The sequence below is a fragment of the Nilaparvata lugens genome, chromosome 5, assembly GCF_014356525.2.
Source record: "Nilaparvata lugens isolate BPH chromosome 5, ASM1435652v1, whole genome shotgun sequence".
Taxonomy (NCBI): Eukaryota; Metazoa; Arthropoda; class Insecta; order Hemiptera; family Delphacidae; genus Nilaparvata; species Nilaparvata lugens.
The window spans coordinates 22,791,238-22,811,714 of NC_052508.1; the positions used below are offsets into that span (position 1 = coordinate 22,791,238).

The 20,477-nt window shown below is 34.8% G+C and overlaps 1 protein-coding gene across 1 annotated transcript in view; it reads right to left on the reverse strand.

Annotated features, from left to right (window-relative positions):
* The window catches only part of LOC111052113 (leucine-rich PPR motif-containing protein, mitochondrial), a 56,156-nt gene extending 42,101 nt beyond the window's left edge, over positions 1–14,055 (reverse strand). Inside the window, exons 1-6 of the mRNA XM_039427962.1 lie at positions 13,778–14,055; positions 11,978–12,138; positions 10,870–10,992; positions 9,977–10,244; positions 4,146–4,377; positions 2,744–2,938 (exon numbers count right to left, since the gene is read on the reverse strand). Coding sequence (XP_039283896.1) covers positions 2,744–2,938; positions 4,146–4,377; positions 9,977–10,244; positions 10,870–10,992; positions 11,978–12,138; positions 13,778–13,908 — 1,110 coding nt within the window. The 5' untranslated portion in view covers positions 13,909–14,055. The remainder of the gene's footprint in view (positions 1–2,743; positions 2,939–4,145; positions 4,378–9,976; positions 10,245–10,869; positions 10,993–11,977; positions 12,139–13,777) is intronic.
* Between the last annotated feature and the right edge of the window lie 6,422 nt (positions 14,056–20,477).

Here is a 20,477-nt window from a genome sequence, read left to right on the forward strand (position 1 = left end):
TTCGCCACGTCAACAAATAAAAAAATCATTCTATTCTATTCTGAAATAGAGAGTTTAAAATAATACAAAAGTTCTGTCTAAAACTCCAATAAACAACTTTAAATATATTGTCTAATAATTTGTCCAGTAATTTATCTATGGAGACAGTATGTTTCAATCTATTTGAAGCTAAATAAAAGATTTAAAGCTATTTACTCTTGTAATATCATACATTGACCGGTATAAAGGGCATATTGGGAATGTATGCTTTCAAACACTCCTAAACTGATCGTGCATAAACAGCTGAAAGGTAGTTTTTCGTTCACGCGGCTCGGCTAGTCGTCTGCAGCTGTGATTAGTAGAAAAAAACTAAAATCTATTCAAAACTATAAAAATCTATTCAAAACCATAAAATGTACCTACTCACTCAGTTGATATTGCAAGTAATTCCATTTGGTTTTATAATAATATTGATAGTGAATTGTTTCTGTCTATGTAGGATTATTTACAACAATTATCCCTAATTTTACATAACTGCTATTTTGACTAGTTGCAGCCGCAGACGACTAGTCAAGCAGCATAAACGAAAAACTAGAAAATTACCTTAACTGAAGGAATACCGAGCGTATACAGTATAAATATTACAATTCAACAAAATTCTCACTCACCAATATAGGGCCGGTTTCCGAGCTCGGCATTTGGCTAAGTTCTAGACTTTAAACAGCTGGAGTAAGAAAATTGGCTTTCCGAAACGGAGCGTAGTCGTAGTCATTGTCAAAGTCACGTTTGAATTAAATTTCAAAAACTAGAAAATTAAACACAAAATAAAATAAAGATAAAGAGAAAATAATGTAAAGTTTCAGCTATTTTGAATTATTTAGAAATGTTTAATTTCGTCAAGGAAAAACGTTTCCAATTGAGAAAATAAAAACTGCGACTACTGTTATAAAAACTGCGACTACGCCCCTTTTTGGAAAGCTAATTGTCTGACTCCAGCTGTTTAAAGTCTAGAACTTAGCTAAATCCCAAGCTCGGAAACCGGCCCTTAGATTACTAAATTGCCGTAGCTAATTGGAATCTACTATCTAAATATGCCTCGGTTGCTATATCTCTCCTCAAAATTCAGCCGCCAATACAATCATTCTTGTTCAATTATGAATATTAATTTTTGGACACACTCATTTTATTACCGTACTATACTTTGAATTGAAAAATCAGGCGTCATAGCCAAACTTACCCGATTAGCCTTGACAAGCTGTTTAACAAAGAAAGCTCCCGGACTAGCAACAGGCAAGCCTTCCGCTCTGGTACTTGGAACCATAGTTTCGTAGATCTTGTAAGCTATATCTTCCTTGCCTCTAGTAGTCAAACGCAGAATAACGTTAGCAGCATCCTGATTGTAGCCCGTTGATCTGCCGATTTTTGTTAGAATCTGTTACAAAGAGAACAGAATATTAATAATAATAATATTCAGCCTGAATACTTCCAATTTCTATTCTACATTATTCTTTTATAGATTACGTTTCAAGGACTCCAGTATTTAATTCTCAATTTCTCTATTTGTCATGGTTAGTAAATAATACCAAATTGACAATAATCATACAGAACAATAAAAATACAACTCACATTATAATCAAATATACTAGTAGTTATGTGAGCAGTAGACCTCGCGCAGTTAAAAACCACAGCCTCATTTAATACTGTCCATCAGAGTGAATTATGTCCTGTTCTGACGTGTCGGCGAGATATCGGTGTGTAAACAACTAATGGCTGTTTGGGTTGTTGTATCGACAATAATTATTAATATTAATTATAATTATCAGCATTGCAATGCTAATAATTTTTTGTGAACAAGTATGCTACTATCAGCAAAAGCTTACCGAGTTGAAAGCAGAGAAAAGTCGGGAGAAAATAATAAGCTACTTCGAGTTATTAATAGAGCATGCCTCGTTGCTTGCAATTAATAGTCCACACAACCACAGAATAGATACAGAATGGAAACTGACAATCAAACGCCTATCCGACCAATGCTTTTTACATGGCACAAATACTAGACACGTCACGTGACCTTAGGAAGTTCCAATCCTGGTCTTCTGATTGGCACGCGGCAGTAAACGAGATCAATTGATCCGGATCAGTAAAGTGATCCGAACCTTCCATCAATACTATTACAATGCAACAAAATTCTCACTCACCAATATAGGGCCGGTTTCCGAGCTCGGCATTTGGCTAAGTTCTAGACTTTAAACAGCTGGAGTAAGAAAATTGGCTTTCCGAAACGGAGCGTAGTCGTAGTCATTGTCAAAGTCACGTTTGAATTAAATTTCAAAAACTAGAAAATTAAACACAAAATAAAATAAAGATAAAGAGAAAATAATGTAAAGTTTCAGCTATTTTGAATTATTTAGAAATGTTTAATTTCGTCAAGGAAAAACGTTTCCAATTGAGAAAATAAAAACTGCGACTACTGTTATAAAAACTGCGACTACGCCCCTTTTTGGAAAGCTAATTGTCTGACTCCAGCTGTTTAAAGTCTAGAACTTAGCTAAATCCCAAGCTCGGAAACCGGCCCTTAGATTACTAAATTGCCGTAGCTAATTGGAATCTACTATCTAAATATGCCTCGGTTGCTATATCTCTCCTCAAAATTCAGCCGCCAATACAATCATTCTTGTTCAATTATGAATATTAATTTTTGGACACACTCATTTTATTACCGTACTATACTTTGAATTGAAAAATCAGGCGTCATAGCCAAACTTACCCGATTAGCCTTGACAAGCTGTTTAACAAAGAAAGCTCCCGGACTAGCAACAGGCAAGCCTTCCGCTCTGGTACTTGGAACCATAGTTTCGTAGATCTTGTAAGCTATATCTTCCTTGCCTCTAGTAGTCAAACGCAGAATAACGTTAGCAGCATCCTGATTGTAGCCCGTTGATCTGCCGATTTTTGTTAGAATCTGTTAAAAAGAGAACAGAATATTAATAATAATAATATTCAGCCTGAATACTTCCAATTTCTATTCTACATTATTCTTTTATAGATTACGTTTCAAGGACTCCAGTATTTAATTCTCAATTTCTCTATTTGTCATGGTTAGTAAATAATACCAAATTGACAATAATCATACAGAACAATAAAAATACAACTCACATTATAATCAAATATACTAGTAGTTATGTGAGCAATAGACCTCGCGCAGTTAAAAACCACAGCCTCATTTAATACTGTCCATCAGAGTGAATTATGTCCTGTTCTGACGTGTCGGCGAGATATCGGTGTGTAAACAACTAATGGCTGTTTGGGTTGTTGTATCGACAATAATTATTAATATTAATTATAATTATCAGCATTGCAATGCTAATAATTTGTTGTGAACAAGTATGCTACTATCAGCAAAAGCTTACCGAGTTGAAAGCAGAGAAAAGTCGGGAGAAAATAATAAGCTACTTCGAGTTATTAATAGAGCATGCCTCATTGCTTGCAATTAATAGTCCACACAACCACAGAATAGATACAGAATGGAAACTGTCAATCAAACGCCTATCCAACCAATGCTTTTTACATGGCACAAATACTAGACACGTCACGTGACCTTAGGAAGTTCCAATCCTGGTCTTCTGATTGGCACGCGGCAGTAAACGAGATCAATTGATCCGGATCAGTAAAGTGATCCGAACCTTCCATCAATACTATTACAATGCGGAACTTCCTAACAAGATGGCGGATTTTTGTGCTAGGGTACTAGCCGAGTTTCCATACTGTATGTATACTATGACACAACAGCTGACTTTTTACTAAGCTACATTGAGATATTAATTGCATGCAATTAATAATCCACACGACAGCTGATTTATGATGAATAATAATTCTAAAGTCTGATTTTTACGGTAATATTGGCCTTCGAAGAAGACTCCTTTTCGATTATCCTTGAAATGCAAAATTTCAAAAAACATTATGTACACGTCGACGCGAAATTCAAAAAGGAACATACCTGTCAAATTTCATGAAAATCTATTACTGCGTTTCGCTGTAAATGCGGAACATATAAACATAAAGAGAAATGTAAAACCGTCGACATGAATCTTAGACCTCACTTCGCTCGGTCAACTACACAGTCATATAGATCCATGTAATAAGGGTTGCTGGGAGGTGGGAGCACTTACAAAATCGATGAGTTGCTGTTGGTCGTTGACGGCCAAAGTGTAGATAATCTCAAGATAGTCTCTATCGCCAAGGCATATTTCTTTGGTTTCGCATTCCTGCAGCAAGCTCTCAATGGCGGATGCGTCGCCGACCCTCGCGTAGCCACAGAGCAGGGTCGTGTACGTGTCGTTGTTCGGCTCCAGATTCGCCTGACTCATCACGCCCACAATTCCCTTCGCACTTTCCATATCACTGTAATAAATAGAAGAAAAGTGTCATCAAATTGTTAAATTCAAAGAATTCCATAATCATATTATACATGTATTGTTAAATTGAAATCAATTTTTGAAGTAAGTTACGTAACTAATCATGAACACTTGAGAACTATATTCAAAATTAAACATTTTAGGACAGGAACCAACTAAAATGTTCCCCATTTACTCTGAGCAAGCTTCTATTTTGTACACCGTGTCCCACGAAGAGGTTTACACGTTTAATTTTATATTACGTGCCTATTCATGCACCGAGCTTTTTTAAATTTCACACAGTTTTCAAAGTAGGTTCCAAACATATTCTGGGAAAATTTCAACTTCCTAGCCTTCGTAGAAACAAAATTGCGGCATATTGAAAATCTTAATGAATTGGTAAAATTTTCAATATGCCGCCATTTTATTTCTACGAAGGTTATGGAGCTGAAATTCCCCCAAAATATTTCTCGAAACTACTTTGTAAACGGCGTTAAATTCACAATTATTTAATTTACTCAGTGGAAATTGTCATATTGTATAAATAAATGAATGGGCACGTAATATAAAATTAATTAAACGTGTAAACCTGTTCGTGGGACACGGTGTATATGGTAAGAAATTGGGTGAACGTATAAATGGTAATGTGTAAATGAACATAATTTATACTACACCCGTGAATAAAGGTTTATAAGATACTGTAATATTCTCATAGTTTTTCATCAAACTCAAGAAAAGCAGCGTTTCCATTAGCGATGGGAGAAGCATCGAAACAATGGAAGAAAGAAAGTGCCAGACCATATTAAGCGCTTTCAGACGGCGTTTTTAGAGTGCGCAGGGCAAGAAGCTCACCGATTGGCTTATTGAGTTGGCTCCTGAAAAAAACACTTCATATGGTCTGGCCCTCAGTGGAAGAGCTCTGGAAGCCGTTTAAGCATTTTGGTCGTTTGGACAGAATGTAGGCAAGAGATCTAGATCTTCTGGGATAAATTCCAAATCAAATCAATTTGTACAAATAATTGTAGCAAGCATAAGCAGAATAACAATATGATCACTGCTGATTAAATAACTTATCTCTTCAGTGATTGTTTGACCTATGGTGAGGTTCACATAATTATGGCAGTGTAGAAAGATAGGAGAACCGCGTTGGCGATACCCTGCCTTGTCACTGCCTTCTAACGACAACAGACACCCAATGTTTGGCCACACCCCTGCAAATCACCGGCTGAGGTCTCGATGCAGCTTTCCGACAGAGACACAGGAGCTGGGCTCCTCGGCACCACAGGAAAGAATGAGATTATGGCATGAGAGTAAAGACGCCACTGACTTGGTGTTGAGGGAGCAACTTCCAACAGGAGCAGAGCTGTCGTATGGCAAATGGAAAACTCTGAACCGCCTTAGAGCGAAGGAAAATCGCAAAACTTGGAGGTGATACCAGTGTGGTGATATCCAGTCAGATGACCACCTCCTAAAATGCTGTCTTGTATCAACATGCACTCGATAAGACCGCTTTGTACTCAATGAAGAAGCTGCTAGAACAGTGGATTTTCATTTTAATTTGGACATTTAATAACTTATCACCTGATACGCACGAACGAACTGCCTTCTATAGAATATAGCTGATACCGGTATATCTGATGGAATTATTAACTGTTCATTCTTGTTAAAAATGATCAATTGTATTTTATTCGTCAAGAGAATATATTTTTTAATGATGAAATAATATATTTTCATATTGGAGATTAGATATTTTGCAAATTAATTACACTTCTACATTGTTGAAAACCGATCTGGCAACGTTGCAAAAGGTAGAAAAGGATAGCGCTATCTGCTTTGTCGAATGATAGACAAGGATACCAACACCATTTTTTATCAAATTTAATACTGCCATTATAACGTGGACCTCATTATAGGGAGTCGATTTTGCCCCAACTACTACTATAGGTATAATCAATCATAAAGGAAAAATAGCATATTGAAGAAGTTTTTGGCAATAGCCTGTTTTTTCTTTTCCGATCGTTGTATTGTTTTTGCTAACCTAAATAAATAACAAGTTCTCATGGTATAGTGCGTTTATGTTCCAAATTTCACTGTTAAATCAAGCCGATGATCATAGTAGTTCTTTTTCGTGAAGCTATGTGAAGCTATGTGAAGCTAGTAGTCTCTCATTCGCACCATTCTTACACCCTCACCCCAACAAAAAAGTCATAATAGACAGTAATCAGCTTTAGTTAACAAGAAACCGGTTTGAAAATTTGAACATAAACAAAGGCTATCTTCATATGCTATATTTCCTCTATGATATAATGAGTTGATTGAATAAAAACTAGAATCTAGTGACTAGCAACTAGTCATTGGTTGTAGCTATACAAATAGCTGACTCAAATCATAGCACTTGGTTAAAAATTACTTGAAACTAGAAATTGCTAGTTTTTATTCAATTGACCTATACTTTGTTCAATATTTTCCAGTTTCTCAATGATAGGGGAGTGATAATATTATTTGTACAGGTCTTCTAAGGAACCATTATCAACAGCTGGTACCAATCAACTACACTTCAACTCCAAACTACCGTTTTAATACCAGTACACAATAATATTTATCACAGGGTGATATGTTTATTACAGCTGGTAACTTTAGATGCTGAATCATATTATCACAATATGATCTTGAATCATGATCATCTTTTCGTTCTTCAGTAGCCGCTCGGCCGAAAATTTCGAAAACATATGTCTGTAAAATGGATTAATAAATAATTATTATTAGCCCCCCTACTAACATTTCTGTTCAGAAACCATCCCCAATATTCACACAACATATTCCCGAAGTTTCATGCCGTTATGTCAAGTAGTTTTCAAGTCTACAGGGAACAAACAAACATACAAACAAACACACAAACAGACATTCATTTTTTTATAAATAGATTTCCATTCGGCTCAAAAAAAGCCTCTCTAAATGAAGGTAGAATGGTAAGGATTCAGTTCTGTTGTTTTAACATTTTTTCAGATCACTTTCAAAAATTTCATGTAGTACCTACTATTGTGTTTGAGACACTTCTGGCGCTATCATAGCTTCACGACTATTCTGTTCCACAGTCCTATCTCTTGCAGTCGTTAACTATATCTATAATAATTATATAAAGTAAAGAGCTGGCTTATGCACGTACGGGATAGGAAAACTATGTTTGACGCATCATCACGTCTGAACTACTGGACCAATTAACTTGAAATTTTGCTTCTAGATTCTTAATTAACCAAGGATGGTTATAGGCCTATTCTCAATTCTTCAAAATTTCATTACGACAAGTTTTCATTTTGTCAAGTTTAAAAGTAGATCCTTGCGAAGCACGGGTTCTTGCTAGTATTGTATAAATAAATGAATGGGTACGTAATATAAAATTAATTAAACGTGTAAACCTGTTCGTGGGACACGGTGTATATGGTAAGAAATTGGGTGAACGTATAAATGGTAATGTGTAAATGAACATAATTTATACTACACCCGTGAATAAAGGTTTATAAGATACTGTAATATTCTCATAGTTTTTCATCAAACTCAAGAAAAGCAGCGTTTCCATTAGCGATGGGAGAAGCATCGAAACAATGGAAGAAAGAAAGTGCCAGACCATATTAAGCGCTTTCAGACGGCGTTTTTAGAGTGCGCAGGGCAAGAAGCTCACCGATTGGCTTATTGAGTTGGCTCCTGAAAAAAACACTTCATATGGTCTGGCCCTCAGTGGAAGAGCTCTGGAAGCCGTTTAAGCATTTTGGTCGTTTGGACAGAATATAGGCAAGAGATCTAGATCTTCTGGGATAAATTCCAAATCAAATCAATTTGTACAAATAATTGTAGCAAGTATAAGCAGAATAACAATATGATCACTGCTGATTAAATAACTGATCTCTTCAGTGATTGTTTGACCTATAGTGAGGTTCACATAATTATGGCAGTGTAGAAAGATAGGAGAACCGCGTTGACGATACCCTGCCTTGTCACTGCCTTCTAACGACAACAGTCACCCAATGTTTGGCCACACCCCTGCAAATCACCGGCTGAGGTCTCGATGCAGCTTTCTGACAGAGACACAGGAGCTGGGCTCCTCGGCACCACAGGAAAGAATGAGATTATGGCATGAGAGTAAAGACACCACTGACTTGGTGTTAAGGGAGCAACTTCCAACAGGAGCAGAGCTGTCGTATGGCAAATGGAAAACTCTGAAACGCCTTAGATGAAGGAAAATCGCAAAACTTGGAGGCGATACCAATGTGGCGATATCCAGTCAGATGACCACCTCCTAAAATGCTGTCTTGCACCAACATGCACTCGACAAGACCTCTTTGTACTCAATGACGAAGCTGCTAGAACAGTGGATTTTTATTTTAATTTAGGCATTTAATAACCTATCACCTGATACGCACGAGCGAACTGCCTTCTATAGAATATAGCTGATACCGGTATATCTGATGGAATTATTAACTGTTCATTCTTGTTAAAAATGATCAATTGTATTTTATTCGTCAAGAGAATATATTTTTTAATGATGAAATAATATATTTTCATATTGGAGATTAGATATTTTGCAAATGAATTACACTTCTACATTGTAGAAAACCGATATGGCAACGTTGCAAAAGGTAGAAAAGGATAGCGCTATCTGCTTTGTCGAATGATAGACAAGGATACCAACACCATTTTTTATCAAATGTAATACTGTCATTATAACGTGGACCTCACTATAGGGAGTCGATTTTTCCCCAACTACTACTATAGGTATAATCAATCATAAAGGAAAAATAGCATACCGTATTGAAGACGTTTTTGGCAATAGCCTGTTTTTTTATTTTCCGATCGTTGTATTGTTTTTGCTAACCTAAATAAATAAATGACAAGTTCTCATGGTATAGTGCGTTTATGTTCCAAATTTCACTGTTAAATCAAGCCGATGATCATAGTAGTTCTTTTTTGTGAAGCTATGTGAAGCTAGTAGTCTCTCATTCGCGCCATTCTTACACCCTCACCCCAACAAAAAAGTCATAATAGACAGTAATCAGCTTTAGTTAACAACAAACCGATTTGAAAATTTGAACATAAACCATGGGCTATCTTCATATGCTATATTTCCTCTATGGTATAATGAGTTGATTGAATAAAAACTAGAATCTAGTGACTAGCAACTAGTCATTGGTTGTAGCAAGCTATACAAATAGCTGACTCAAATCATAGCACTTGGTTAAAAATTACTTGGAACTAGAAATTGCTAGTTTTTATTCAATTGACCTATACTTTGTTAAAATTAACTTCAGACTTGGGATGGACATGGGCAGCAGAGAAGGCATACAGAGGTAGGGATACAACGGATGCAATGTTGCCGTTGTTTGCCGGCTAGCGTTCTCCAATTTCCAGTGAGTATTCAAGCGCTCATGTTGAACTTGGGAAGTTTCCTCTCTGCAATCACAGTCTCGACTGACCCTATTCGACAAATTGACAACTACACTTCCACCTATGACTCAATCCATCACTGCAATTGGCTGATCTCCCTCCATTTCTCTGCGCCGCAAATTCTGCCAAGTCTGAAAAAGATTTGCATGAAGTATAATGTAACTGACCCAGCCTTGGCATGGCCCATGATGAGGGCATTGAAGACACCCTCGCTGATGGGCATCTGCTTCTCTCGCATGTATTCGAGAATGCGTGTGGCGCCGTCAAGGTCGGCTCGCTGACAGTAGGCGGCCACCAGCCGCTGGAAGGTGACGCGGTTAGGCTCAATGCCCTTGTGCTCCAGCTCCGACAGAAACTCCACCGGCGAGAACGGGTGCTCGTTCTCCAGGTAGACGCGCAACAGTGCGTTGTAGTGGCTGACGTCCATCGGGATGCCTGTTCCCAACATTACAAACTGATTGAAATATCTATATAGAAATCTTTTGCATTTTTTAGTTTAGTTTCATTTCGTCAAAGTTCACAAAATAATAAAGCAAAGCTTGTCATTAAATGATATATGTCAAGGGGATAGTTGCTTTTATAAAGGGCGGAGTCAGAACTCTAGGTCTTCTCTGCTACACAACCTCATATTGAGATATGAATCTGAGTATACATGGTAGAAGAATTTACCATAAACCAGATTATAAAAATAAGTTAATAGGATAATACTACAGTTCTTTATTAATGTAAGTTACAATATATTCTGGCTTATATACAAATTACTAATAAATGACAGTATAGTCAAGGAATTTTACAAAGTATGAAGATTGATTAGAATGAAGTTTGAATGCAATTTGAATATCGATGATACAATATTTTAATGTAACTAAATAAGTCGGTGGTATTTCAACAAATAATTGTCGACTCTCTAAGGAAGATATCCTTCCCATCAACACACGACCGGAAAAAAGAGAGGATAAGAGAGTAGGTAATAAATACATCTTAAAAATATATTTAAACATCTTACAGATCTGAACTGTATAACATAGATAAAATTTGAGTACAAGATGAACATACTAACCCAACTTTTCTAGTGTGGACCAGACTTCTTTCACAAGCTTCGTTCGAAATTCGGGAGTTTCTTCGGGTACCAGATTGCCGCAACATCTTATGACCATCAAAGACTGAGTACTGGTGGCCGTTTCTGTAAAGCGGAAATAATTATTAAGGAAGAAATTATTATTAAAAATTATTGAGGAAATAATCCTTATGCAAGTATAGCAAAGTATTAGTGATATTCAACTTCTAAGGTTAGTATCTGATTAACATTGGTGTACTATTCTTGTGTCATTCATTAGACAAAGCAGATAGCTCTATCTTTTTCAACTCCTCACCTTTGCCAAATTGCCAGGAGCCAGGATGCCAGAATGTATGAAATATAACTGCTAAAAATGCTATGTAGAAATATAACAAACTGATTAATATTTAATTACAATTATATATTTGAAAAAAGATTATGGGTAAAAAGATATATTTGATTATGTATAGAATTGATCATGACTAAAGTTAATCAACATAAGATGAGATAAACCGCGATGAATTGACTCACAACCATCTTCTATAGAAGACGGTTGGAGAAAGAAACGCGACAAGTTGACAACTATGCTCTCCTTTGAAATCATACGACTTTATAAGGTCGAATTCACTATAGTAGGCTACTGTATTTCTAATATTTCTTACGGTCATTATTTCGTAGGTACTATAACGCTATTTTTAAGCTTCGACTTAATATTAAGTTCGTATGGCTTCTTGTTGGAGCAGAGTTCCTTGCGGGAAGGTCCCACCTCGCATAGATATATAATATTTAAGCCGTCAATGGGCCTTACGTCTGAGCATATATTTGCACTAATCAATAGTTTATAACGACAATATGTAGGCTATTCATTTAATGTATGGCGCTACGATACAAATCTTTATCTAATACATGTTAGATGGACTTTCTGACCGAATTTGTCATTTTCAATGTAGAGAGTAGGTGGAAGCTTTTCTAAGAAAAATTTTATTACGAGAATAATATAAATTACAGCTGGAAAAATTAACATGCATTGAGTTGAAAGAATAGTTTACAGAATACAATGAAAAGAACAATTAAGACACATCACATGATTTGGAAGGATGTAGCAACTCACTTGTTGACTGAATTTCTTGTATAACGTCCTTTAGTTCTTTGATAGATATACGTCCCATTCTTCTAGCATCCTCATCCAATCTACGGATTGATCGATCCAATGAACTCCTATCATATTGTTGACGTGTGGCTTCTGCAGCGTAAGGTGAAAAATATCTAAACCTGAAATAATATTTGTTTTTTATTGTCAAGTATCTTCAAAATATGATCTTGGGAACATACCTATATTGATAATAAATAACTGGACTATTGATTACAATATAAATGATCTATTGAATACAATATATATGAACTATTAAATACAATCTACTATTATTTAAGCCTATATATAAAGGATAGATCTATAATTGAAAATTTAACCGATTTGACGCAGTTCTTGAGCAGAGCGATGCACTACAGAACAGTATAGTAGAATAAAAAACTCGCAATACAAAGTCTAAAAGTTCAATGCAATACCAATAGCCTATATGAACATTATACATTGCTATCGTTCAATGGCCAAATTGAACGGGAAAATGGCACAATTTAGTGCACAGTGTCTCTTGTATCCAAACAAAGAAATTTTGGTCCATCAGATTGGGAATCAGTGCTTCCGATGCTCTCCATTCTATACGATCCTTATTGCGCACAGCAACCAATGAGAGTATGTTCCGAAACAGCAGACAATTATCCAATATCACTCCCAACTCGGCTTGTTCCTTCAAATAAAGTGCTAATAAAATATCATGTAGGTACAAAGATAAAACAAGTATGAAGCAAATTCAATCCATTGGTCAAGGAAGCTGACATTCTTGAAGTCAACCTACAATATGCCAAGATACGACTTGAAGATGGATGAGATACAACAGTAACGTCAAGAAACTGGCACCTAAAGGTTAGGAAAATAACGAGACTGAAATAGAGTCAAAAGCAATATTAGACCACAAGAATAAAAATCAATCAGCTACTTCATGAAGATCAATATTGGCCTAATACAAAATCAAGGCTAGATATGGAAGTTCCTAAAGGAATTCTAATACGATCTGACTGCGCGGGTTATCTTCCAATTTGACTACCTATTCATTGAATTCTTATGCCTAGGCCACACTCTTGCCAAATGGCCAACACGACGGCTTGCGTTCGTCTTGCCAAATACACTGCAATGAGACCAAAAGACGAGCGGCTTATAAAGATTGGTGATAGAAACTACTTGCATTGTTTCGACAAAAATCGGAGCAAAGGCAAGCCAAGCCGAGCCGCACCAGTGAGCGGTGGCATAGTAGCCATCTACACTCTCTTGAGCTCGTCTTCATTTGTAAGCACTCGGCAAGAGTTTAGCGCTGGCATCAGAGGAAGAAAGAATTTAATGATATTAAATCATCATTATTTTCTTCTTTATCTCTAGCTATCAAATTTTCAATTATTTCATGTTGCAAACTTACACTATTTGTAATTGTAAACTTATAAAAAGGAGGATATTATAATAAATAATGATCAATCTTAATAGAGCCTATTTATGCAGATGTATTTTATTAGACTACAACTACGATATGATAAAAATAGATTTTAATTTTATCAACAATTTGAAATATATACATACAAATCGCAGTTTAAACTCAGAAAAATTTATTTATTAAACTGGGAATTACAGTTTGGAATTACTTACAGGTAAGTTATAGGTTATGTTAGGAATTGGATTAAGTTAAAGAATTATTTTGTGTTTCAATAAGAAACATAAGGATATTGATAAAAGGTCATATTCTCTAAAACAGCCTTATTAATTTGTATAGAAGTAAGAAATTGTTAAATAAAAAATACTCACGACTGCAAATTTGATTTGTCGGCTTGTTTTATAGGTTGTGAGAAAACATTTATAGAAATATTTTGAACCGTCTTTAATCTTCTAGCGTGGCCAATGTATTTTATAAACCTTGCTGAACGTAATATTGACATTCTTTAAGATTTTTCAAAGCAAATTCTATTGTAAGCCTGCAATTTTTGTTAAATTCAGATTTAATAGAAATAATTGGGCATGCGGATTGAGGAACAAGGGAACACGAACGACGAACGACCCCAACCCAACTCCGACGGTATCACGTAATTCAATGCCATCTAGATAATAGATTATAACCGGGGCAGCGGGCACACAATATGTACTCAAATTGTTTGAATTGAAAGTGGACGATTCTTTAGTCGTTTGTCACGTGTAAATTATGATCAAAATTACTACTATTAGGTTATTTGCTATAACATATTTATCAAGTTCACTTCGAAACTTGATACTATATTAATAGTGAGATTTAAATTTCAAGACAGTAAAAATGATAGAGCAGGCCATTCACTTTCAGGCAACTTTGCTAGACAAGTATATATAGTGAGGTTCACGTTATAATGACAGTATTTGATCAACTTTGGTTTTGCTATCCTTGTCTATCATTTGACAAAGCAGGTGGTACCATCCTTTTCTAGGTCCACAACGATGCCAATTATGTTTTTGACAGTTTAGAAATATAATTAATGCAGAGAATCGGCATCGCTATTCTTCTATCTTTATCCACTGCCATTATAACGTGGACCTCACTATAGCAACAGCAATGTCACAAAATACTGTCATTATAGCGTGGAACTCACTATACTATAAACCATACAAAATAATTCCGATTTTGAGGAATATTTAGAGCATAGGAAATAATGTAGGGAGACAGCGGCGGCGATGTTACCGTGCTAAAGCGACCAGCGTTCTCTAATCTCTATAGTGAGGTTCACGTTATAATGGCAGTGGAAAAGGATAGGAGAACAGCGTTGCTGATTCTCTGCCTTGCCAGATTATATTTCTACATTGTTAAATAACGATCTGGTAGCGTTGCGGAGCTAGAAAAGTATAGCGCTATCTGCTTTGTCAAATCATAGACAAGGATAGCAAGTCCAATGTTGATCAAAAATACTGACATTATAATGTGGACCACACTATATCCTTGTCTATCAATCAACAAAGTGGATAGCGCTATCTATTTATCGTTTTTCTCTGTTGCCAGATCGTCTTTTAACAATGTAGAATTGATAATTTATTAACAAAATATTTCATCTTAATTAAGAAAATTCAATATTAAGTTATTGAAAAATATAATTTTTTGCTTAATAGAATATTGGGTAATTGATTATTTTAAACGAGAATGAAAAGTCAATAATATTACATCAATAAACCTGTATCAGCTAACGTCTATAGAAGGCGTTGTTCTCCTATCTTTCTCCACTGTCATTATAATGTGTAGCCTACCTCACTATCACTATAGTGAGTGTTTAAATGCTCATGATACGGTACGCATATGAAGTTTCCTCTCTGAAAGCACCGAGTCTAATCACCAGATTAGCAACTGCACTCTTCTTTCTATGACTCTATTCATCACTGTAATTAAAAAATCTCCCTCCATTTCTCTGCTACGCATATTCTTCAAGTCAGAACTAATTTTGTATGGACTATATATATAATCATTCCAGATTGCCAGCGCTGAGTACCAGTAATGGAAACGCATAAAAAATTGTGTTGCTCCAAAGACTCACCGATTAATAAACGTTTATCGATAAAGGTTTGTGAACGGGCATGATTAAAAAAATGTTCAAGGATCTACTATTCCACAAGCTTATTCAATTCTTATCTATGATTATTACAAATAGAGAAGAATTGGCTTTTCGAAATACGGGATAGGAAATAGAGGAATGACGCATCATCACGTCTGAACTACTGAACTGATCAACTTGAAATTTTGCATGAAGGTTCTTTATATACGGAGGATTGATATAGGCTTATTTTCATGTTCATTAATCGATCAAATTTAATACGATTGAAAAAAAATTCAATTCCTGATTCAAAGCTTATGCTACAACAAAAGTTCAACCAAACAAAACTTTCTCCAAGGGAAACCATGGAATAATATTGACGTGAGATGCATGAATGAAGGTTTCGAGACCTATCAAACTTTTTTATTTTTTACTGAAAAATTTCAAATCTGATGAAGATTATCCAGCAATTTTGTTTTGACAAAATACGGTAATTCTATTTCTTATGTTTCCTGGATGGAGATTTCATTTCACAAAAAATATTTTATCCGGTGCAAAGCACGGGTTACCTACTAGTAGTTCATAAATCTATTAATTAAATTATAGTTACCGTAATATTGTATTTCTCAAATTTGTCATTAAATTATATATATGATTATTTGTCTACATAAGTTTTTGATTTATTATAATTTTCCCTTCATTTCAAAGTATTTGGTATGCCAATATTTGTTTCAACTTGATAAATTATTGCAAATTCAATTCCAATGACAGCTCTTTTTCTGAAACTCCATCATTTTTCATTCCAAAATCATTATTGACAACCAGCATTTAAGAGCTCTGAATGTTTGCAGTTTAATACAAACTTGATATTAGATCTGTCATTATTCTATCACTTCTCCACATTAATAAAGTCCCGAATTTTTATGAAAATTCAATAATTTCAATATTTCCAACTTCTTTACCTTTCTACACAATAAAAAATATTATTTATCCATATAAAATCGCTACATTTCATGTTCGTAACATATAGAACGCATCATGGGTCGATGGATTCAAAATTGAAACAAAAATCAATAATAATAACACTTTTATTCCATTTTATAATTATAAAATTCGCCAATGAGACAAGTATAAATCAATGGACTTAATAGTGATTTCGTTCTCTCCAATGAAATAACTCAACACAAATCAAGTTGATTCAAATATCACTACATACAAATATTAAATTTTTATATATATATAACAATTAAGATAATAAAATTATTATGATTAACTTTACATTAATGATATAAATGAGGGATTGATGTGGCTTTATTATTTAAAAAAATATTCGATTAAAAAATAATATTGAAAAAAGATCATGAAAAATAAAATAAATGTTAGAAATTCTTTATTACACAATAAATTTAGAGAAACTATGATAAATGTAACCAAAATTTGGGAAACTGTGATAAATGTTATCAGGACGCCATTTATGTTTTATATCTTGGAGGTAGGTCACTTATAAAATATTTTGAATTCATTATGACATCAACCAAATTTTTTTAATAAATTAAAATCTATTTTAAATCACTTTTAAAATATATTTAATTCATTATAATATCAACCAACTTTTTAAAATCATATAATGATATAAATCATTAAAAAATCAATCAATTGTATTGACACAAATAAGCAAGATCCATCACTTATAAAAATTCTCAATACTGTGTAGTAAAACAATAGTTTGTAATATTTACACTTTACAAAATTTCAATTCATTGATAGAAATTTATCATTCGCTTGTGACTTTAAATGTATAACGACTATCGTAGCATTAAAATTGAATTATTATATTTTATTAGAATCAAACTTTCCTTTCTTGAATATAATTAGATTCCTGATTTGAAATTAAATCAATGACGAGAAAAGGACAATGGACAACAATAAAAAAACGTCAAATCCCTATACAAACTATCAAGCCAGTCCGGTTTACCATAAAGAAAAGATAGCATAAGCTATCTTATTCTTATGCTATCTTTTCTCTATGGTTTTACATAGGACAAAGAGGACAATTATCTAGCTAGAGCTACAGAGAACACAACAAAGCTTTGAAAACTAAAACAGAATCCGCATTTTCCGACCGCCTACTGAATGAAAATCATTATTATACCAACATAGGACCAATCTTGAATTTATAAATATGATTTTTATGAATATAAATTTTAAAAACCACAGTAGCCGAGTTGGTCGACTATGAAAAATTTAAAATTTATGAATAAATAAATAAGCTTTATTGACAAATTTATGAATAAATAAATGAGCTATATTGACATTCTTTACAGAACAAAAGCGTCTCATTCGAGGTGAATAATAGTTGGCTACAATTTTTATTTACATACAGTATTTTTGCTTGTTAAAACTTGTCGATTATCTTCTTCCATATTTCTCTATCTGTGGCTACGGTGAGCCACATGTCTCCCACGTGCTGTGCCATCTCCTCCCTCCATCGATAAGCTGGACGTGACCTTCCTCTGGTACAGTCACGCGGTGCAGATCTTCGCCAACCGCTCTGCTGACATTTTTGACACGTGGCCGGCCCATCTCCATTTGATGAGGTGCGCTTCTTTTTGCAGGTACTTCACCTGACCCTTTTTTATTCTGTGGATCATCTCTTTCTCTCTATGGCTTTCAAATGAAAGAAGCTGACCTAGGTGAATGTATTCCTCCACAAACTACTTCAATGTTATCTTTACTTGAATTTGTTATCAGACTTTTCTTGCTTGCATTTAGACTGGGACCTATGTTTTTACTAACTATAAGCTCATCGAGCATGATCTTCATATCATCAGAAGAGCGTGATACAAGCATCACATCAGCAAACCGTAGATTTGACAGTTGATAACCATTTATGCATATACCTCTATAATTCCATTTTAGTCGTCGAAAATCATACTCCAAAGAACAATAGAAGATAATCGGGGATAGTGGGCACCCCTGCTTTAGACCTCTGCAACTCTTATACTCCGACCTTTTCTTTCCAATTCAATGTAGACTTCATTATTCTCATACAATCTTCTCAGTACTTCTATGTAGCTTCTCTCAACACCTGACTCTTCCAAGCCTTTCCACATTTCGCAGTGATTAACACTGTCAAAAGCTTTATGGAAATCAACAAATCCCAAATATACAGGAATCCTATATTCCAAGCTCTCTTCTATTAATAATAATTATTAAACGAAAATCCTAATTGAATGCTGTAAATCACCCCGAAGATTTCTGCTACTGCAAATATTGTCAACAGGGTAAACAGCTAGATGGAAATTCGATGAGCGCTTCTATTCAAAAATTATTTGTCAGCCCGGGAACACCTATTTAGATCTTTTCTATTAATTGATTGGCCGCTTGAAGTTGATCAGCTGCAGAAAAACCTGTTCTAAAGCCAGCCGGTTCTGCGGGATGATTGTCGTGAATGTTGTTTATTATCCTTGCTTTTATTAGTGTTGAAAATTTTATACATATTTGAAGTCAACGTTATGGGTCTGTTTTTAATATCCGAACGGTCACTTTTATTGAATAGGATGATAATCTTACATCTTTTCCAGTCGGTAGGCACCCTTCTGTCTCTCAGAACATATTTTAATGGATTGATCAACACTTCTGTTGCCGGTATAATTGGTTCATTGGTGATCTCATTGGGTCGGTGAACTCCGACCGCCCCTCTCCATTCCGCTCTTTATAAAATTCCTGAATCCTGACAGAATGCTGTCACATGCTATATTATTTTCTCTCTATTTGTTGATGAAGTTCCTTCTTTTGTTTCTATTTTTGGAATCCATCTTTTTTCACGCTGCTTATGAGTGTATACTCATGCTTGTTGATGATTCAGAAGAATTCATTACACTGTTAATAACACTCTCCTCATACTCCTTAATTTATTTTCTGATTCGTTTCCTCCTTTTATTTCTAAGATATTGATGTTTCTATTTTCCTCTTCAATTTTGTTCAAAATTCTGTTCAATCTCTCTCTTTCCTCAATCATCTTTTGTTTCTTCCGATAACTTGTTACTTATCCATCTTTGTCGCTGTTGATTTGAACTGCTTACTTTTCTCTCTGCCTTTCCAACTGTCTATTCTCCTACATTTAGTTCTGAAGGCCTTATTTTCTTCTTTTTTATAAAAAACCTTCTCTTTTGAATTTTCAGTTTTCCAATCAATAGCCTGTGATCTGAGTCGAAATTGATATTTTCCAAAACCTCAAGTTCTTCTATCATGTTATTGGGCCATATGCTCAACTTTTGAAGCAAATGCTTCAAAAAAAGATGAGTCTAGTCTAGAGCAGCTTATCACCTTTTGCTCATAGTACAATGGCTCAACTAATTCGTATGAGGAAGAGGAAACTATACCAGATACGATCACAGCCAATAGTTGAGAACTATAAAACTCTTTTTAGATTCAACCATGATATATATCACCATTATTCCTACAAAAGAATAAATAAAAAAATAGCTAGCTACCTGATATAAAGATAGCCATCACAAAATAGGAAATAGGCATTATAAGAAGGCTATTGATATGATAAGAATATGCTGAAGATTATTATAGAGATGACATTTTTTCACGCTATTATTTCAAAATTCTAAACTCAACTAACCTAAAACTATTCATAAATAGAAAACAGAGCAGACGACGCAAACACAAGCGGTGCCCCCTACTTGCATATTTAGCGCTTCCGTGAGCTATAAAAACAAAGTAAGGCTACAAAAGCGAATCAGCTGATGAAAAATCTTTGAAATACGAGAGCATTTGCTCCAGAGTTCAGGAGCATAAGGTAAGAGTATAAGGTGAAGATTATTCATATAAAAATGAGCAAATGCTTTTGCTTCTACCTTTTGCTCATGAGCAAAACCTTATGCTCCATGCTCTTGCTCATGAGCATTTGCTCTGGTTTTATTCATATGGGCCATTGTTTTTTTCCACAATAG